The sequence below is a fragment of the Mesitornis unicolor genome, unplaced genomic scaffold (assembly GCF_000695765.1).
Source record: "Mesitornis unicolor isolate BGI_N332 unplaced genomic scaffold, ASM69576v1 scaffold21011, whole genome shotgun sequence".
Lineage (NCBI taxonomy): Eukaryota > Metazoa > Chordata > Aves > Mesitornithiformes > Mesitornithidae > Mesitornis > Mesitornis unicolor.
The window spans coordinates 406-5,930 of record NW_010164697.1 but is presented as its reverse complement, the minus strand read 5'-3'; the positions used below and the strand labels follow the sequence as shown (position 1 = coordinate 5,930).

The 5,525-nt window shown below is 36.4% G+C and overlaps 1 protein-coding gene across 1 annotated transcript in view; it reads left to right on the top strand.

Moving 5' to 3' along the window:
- Nucleotides 1–2,268: 2,268 nt before the first annotated feature.
- LOC104548397 (coiled-coil domain-containing protein 112-like) overlaps nt 2,269–5,525 on the top strand; it is a gene marked incomplete at both ends in the record, with an annotated part of 3,559 nt that continues 302 nt past the window's right edge. Inside the window, 5 exon segments of the mRNA XM_010194407.1 lie at nt 2,269–2,344; nt 2,938–3,328; nt 4,093–4,426; nt 4,429–4,499; nt 5,188–5,283. Of these exon segments, the coding sequence (XP_010192709.1) occupies nt 2,269–2,344; nt 2,938–3,328; nt 4,093–4,426; nt 4,429–4,499; nt 5,188–5,283 (968 nt within the window).

Sequence of the window (5,525 nt, the reverse complement as noted above, 5' to 3'; positions counted from 1 at the left end):
TAGCACTGAGAATTCCACCATCTCATGGTCTAACAACCATAAATCATAAATCATAAAATGATTTAGGCTCAAACAGGATTTCAATTAAAGTTTACAGTTTATTGAGTAAAGGCAAGCAAACAACGCTGGGTGCGTGGAGACAGAATGTCCTAATCCTGTTCTGATCCCTCAGTCTGCACACCGTACAGGTCTCTTTTTGGGTTTATATTTTTTTAACTAACACATATGCATGGGATTTTGCAATACGCTTATACATATGCATGACCTATCCCTGCTTCATATTATAATTAGCTCTCTTCCCATCTGCGCTTGAGCAGTGTCCCTCGCTGGTGGTTGTGGGGGGGGTCGCAGGAGCTGTTCTCTTCGTAACCTTTGTTAATTTTTTCTTCTTGCGTAGACTTAGTTATTTCTTGGCTCTTGCTCAAACAACAGGACCGGTATTATCTCGCTTCTGAGGGAGTGTTTTTTCTTTCTGGCATCTTATGGGTTTTACACAACTATATACTCCATTCTACTTGTTCTCAATCTGTTCTCCGTACAAGGACAGCCAAAATAGTCACAGAGGTCGCATCTTCCCTATGACCTCCACATTATTTTAACACGAATCAGACTGGCACATCTCACATACGTGGAAATACAGAAAGTTACTCTGTCTTAGAAGTGGTGTGGGTTTGTTTCTTCAGGCTGTTAAAAGCCAAGTATTTTCTATATGTAGCTCTTTGCTCTTTGCCATATGGAAAATAGTATTCTAGTGCCATTTAGATACAGCTCCCTTTTATCTGGTAAGAGGTCACAGAGTAGGGTCTGCAGGGAACTTATATCTAGCTGTCCACATGGCTTGAAGTTTAAGTTGGAATATTCTGTAGAGAATGGTGAAACAACTAGTTCAGTTTGGATGTTTTGAAACTTTTGGGAAATAGGCACTGAAACAACCATTCTTCCGTGATACTCTACTACCATGTGTGGAGCTCAGGTTCTACTAACGGAGGCCCTTCAGATCCTAGACAAAGTGTATCCCATTTCATTTATTCAGTATCTGTCCTATAAAAAATGCATTATATTAAGCTGTCAGCAAAGACACCAAGAATTAAAAAGGCATGAAAGCTGAAGTAAGAGTTCTAGGTTATATATTATTGTTTTTTAAAGCCAGGTTAGTTAAACTATATGCTCAATATGTGTCCATGGAGATGTTGTGCTAGTTTAAAACAGATTCTACTACTTTTTTCTACCACTGCAAAATAGATCTTCTCTAGACAGCTGTCTTATTGTGTTTCTCCATGTCAGGACTACAGCATGCTGACAGTACAGGATAAAGTCTTACTTTGACATTTCTTTGTCAGCTTTGTAAAAGTAGTGACCTATAGGTTAAATAGGATTGCTACAACCTGGTATAAACTAAAGATTTGAGTGTGCTTCTTCAGTCACTAACTGCATTGTTATAGAAAACAAAGGTGGAAACTCTCTAGGATAAGGCTGTCTTATTCTGTTTATCAGTTGTAGGTTACTCAGAATGAGACTGACGTGCGGATACAAAGCAGACCCCACAATCCGTAAGACTGTAAAGTAGGTATGTTTATTCACCGGTGGGCAGCAAGGTAGATTTTTTTCTCTAGACCTTGTGTGCCAAACGCCGCCGCTTGCCGAGGTTATATGCGGTAAAATGTTACATATACATAAGATTTCCCAATACGCCTATACATATGCATGACCTATCCCTGCTTCGTATTAAGATTAGTTCTAGGAAGTCATTTCCATAAACTCCTCCTAACTGCGCTTGCGCAGTACCTTCTGGTAGTCCTCGTGGAGAGCTTCTTTTCGTGACCGCTAGTAACCTTTGCTCGTGCACAGACTCAGTTGTTCTCTGGTTTTTGCTCAATCCGGGGGGTCGGGTTTAGCCAGTTCTTGAGACCACTCTCTGGTTCTTATCAGTAACTCAAGACTTCTCGCTCCACCCAGTCCACACAATTATCAGCACATTTAGTAAGTGATAAGTAATACAATGTTCCCCAAGATTTCTTTAATCCCTTTTTCAAGACCTCTTTAATGGAAAAAACCATATACTGGGATATAAATTACTGTGAAATCACACCTTTTGAATAAATGAGTCTGCCTTTCAAGACTGTTTGAGATGGAAAGGCATGCTTTTTTTACACTGAAATAAGTGTGTCCCAGAAATCTCTGCAAGAGCTTACATTTCTGGATAGTACTGAATTACTGGTAAATACTGTAGACTTCAAGTGAGATGCTCTTTTTTTTTTCCCTCTTCAGTTGTTGACAAGCTCAAGGATATGATGGAAGAAATTGAAAATGCAATCAATGCTTTTAAAGAGGAACAGAAGCAAATGTATGTTTATACATGCTTCAGCTATAAGAAAAAGTGCTTACATAAGACACAATGAAAACTTTGTGTTAATCAAGTTAACTGTTCTTTTGATTTACTCTTTTGCTAGTGATTTCAGTGGTATGTAAATCAAAACCTAAGCTATCAATTTAGAATCTTGATAAACAGGCCTTTAGAGAGGTTGTTTATTTAGCTATTGCAGTGCTCCAGTGTCACAATGATTTGCCTATGAAAAGACTTCTCAGAGAAAGGCTATAGAAGAGATTAGATTTGAGTTTTTTGTTATTGCTGTTGTCTTGGTTTTTAAGTGGGTGGGGTTTTTTTCCCCCCTTTCTCTATTGGTGTCAGGAGGGGATTGAGTTAGTTGTTTGAGTGCCATAAATACGTGCTTTCACTAAAAGGGTAACTTAATTCTGATTGTGTAGTGCTTTATTATGGGATCATCACAACTGTGCTGTCGTATGTGTTACCATTTCAGTTCTTAATCTTTGAAGAATAGCTTTTCTGTGGCATTGAACAATTCAAAAATTCATTTTCAGTGAATGAACAATGAATGCTGGAATTTTTTTACATTTCAGTATTTGTTCTCTTTTCAGATATGAACAGCTTTTGAAGGATGAAAAAGCTGCCAGTAATGAGCTCAGTGTCTTTGAGAGAAAAGTGGAACTGTGGGCATTAAGCAGCTCAACAACAAAAAAAGTTTTGAAGTTACCATCAGTCAAAGTCTCATTTGATAAAAAACTGGAAAATCATCTACCTGAAGAAGTAGTAGAATTTGAAAGACTTCTTCAACAAACAGGAGGGTGGCAAGGAGGCTGGGATGATTACAATCATCAAAATTTTCTGAAAGTACGGACAAAACACAAAGGCAGGCTATCTTATGTGGATGAAGCCCTTGAGTATCTCTGTGGCAGAACAAAAGAAGATATTGAACAGCATGACAAATGGTATCAAGAATTTCTAATTTTACATGAAAGAAAGAAAGAGGTAAAATAAGCCCTCTAGCACTTTTGTAGTTTTAAGAAAAAGTATTTGTTTTTAAAATGCACACATTTCTTATTTTTGTATTTGCCTCTCTGGTGGTAGTGCTAGGTGGATTTCAGTTACAGTTGATGGTGTAACTGAAGTCTAACATTGTTAACTTGCCAAAAATATTTGTTTTAAAGAATTACCAGTAACCACAGTCCTAACAACACACCAAAGTGGGCTGTGTATTTCCAAAGTACAGTGTAAATGCTTTTGATGGCAGTGGTCCAGCAAGTTAGATGCCAATCTTAGAGTAGTAAGTAACCCTATCTGAAATTGCAGTTTTTGTTACATCTGTCCCTAAGAATGTCTGTCCCACTGTCTAGGCAATATATCTATGCTGTACTGACATAGAAAATCATGATTCCTTCAAGAAATATCCATCTGAGTAATAAAAGACGCACTGACATAAAAACTGAATTACAAAATAGTAGGTAGAATTGTTAATTTGAAGAAAAATAAAAGACCTGAAATATGTTTGCATTTAAAAAAGCATATTACACCAACTTCATAACTACCCAGAGTTAATATGAATGCCATAACTTAAATAATTTTTTCAGGCACATGTGAAACCTGCCTGTGTGATCTGTAAAATTTAAAAAAAAAAAAAGCAGAAAAGAAAGCAAGCAAGCAGACATAGACTTCTTTGCCGTAAGTTTTGCCTGTAGTAGAATTTTAATTCCTATCTGCAGTTTCTATGCTTTTCTCCTGCTGTTCTCTTGCAGTCCATTAAGAAGTGGAAAGAAAAGCAGCAGCAAGAAAAAGAAGGCAGCTTGAAGGAGAAAGAGAAATCAGAAAAAATGCTCCAGGAAGAATGTCTGCAGCATGAAGAAGCTCAGAAGCAAAAAGCAGAAGAAAGAAAAAGACAACAAGCAGCAATTGAAGCATGGAAGAAAAAGAAAGCAATAGCATTTACAAGGGAACCAGCATCACGATTACAGCTAGAAAAGAAGGAGAAAAAACAACAAAAAGAATACCAGCGCCGATACCACATGAAGGTACTGATGGAAAAGTATGCCTTGCAGAAGAAAGAAAATGAGGAACTTGAAAAGCTTGAAAAATGAGAGAGGAAGCTGAAAAAGAGGAAAGGAAGAGAATTGCTGCAGAAGAAATCACTAAGTTTCAAAAGCATGTCTGTAATTACATCTTCGTTTATGCATGTTGTTTTAAATTCGCCTACTTCCTTCTGCAATATAATCTGTTAAACACTTTTTAAAATCCAAGTTTCATTCATTTAAATCTAGTTTTGATTCACTATGAATAACAGCATCTGCTACATAGAGGAAATAGTATGCAACTTTATTTTAGACAAAGATATTCCTTTTCTTCAATGTCTGAGTTCTGTAGGCTTGTTCAAGCCCGTATTTCTTTCTACATATAGAAATGGTTTTATTTACTTCAATGTGAAAACGGGAAAAACAGCTTGGGCTGCATTGCTCTCTGTGCTATAGAAAACATCAGAAGACCTGATTGTTGTATGCAGATATGAAATAAAAAGAGAGATTTGAATATCCTGCAGGTTTCAGTAGCTGAAAGGTCAAGTAAATGGAGAACTGGTATTACTGTCAGCATTCATACTAGAGTTCATTTTTATAAACAGAGATTAAAGTACCACGGTCTATTTTTTTCCAACACTATGTCACTATAAGTTGTTTGTGCAGGACAAACCATAGCAAGCAGCTACCTAGTGTAACTTTATTCTGTACTATGACTTTTTAAATTTCAAAACAAACAACAAACTGTGAAAAGGCTGAATATATATTTTCATACAATTTACTTTACTTCTGAATAAAAGCTTTTCCATTCATTATATATTTCAGGATCTACATAAACTGGGGCTAAGGATTCTACAAAAACAAGCTAAAGAATTAGAAAAACAGGAAAGAGAAAAAAGATTGGCAAAGCTAAAAGAGAAGGTAAGTTACATTTTTTCTTTTGTTTCTCTGAATTGTGTGCAGCTTGGTTATTTAAACAACCTTTTTTCTCATTGATCTAAAAAGGATTTTTACTTATCTAAATGGTTGATAAAGGGAAAAAAATATGCATTTTAATAGGAGACAAAAGTGTACCAGGCAGTTGTACTTGTGCTTAAAAAAAAAAAAGGCAAGAGAGAATTGAGTATTCCCAGCAGTACTTTTTTTCTGGGTAAAGCCTGTAG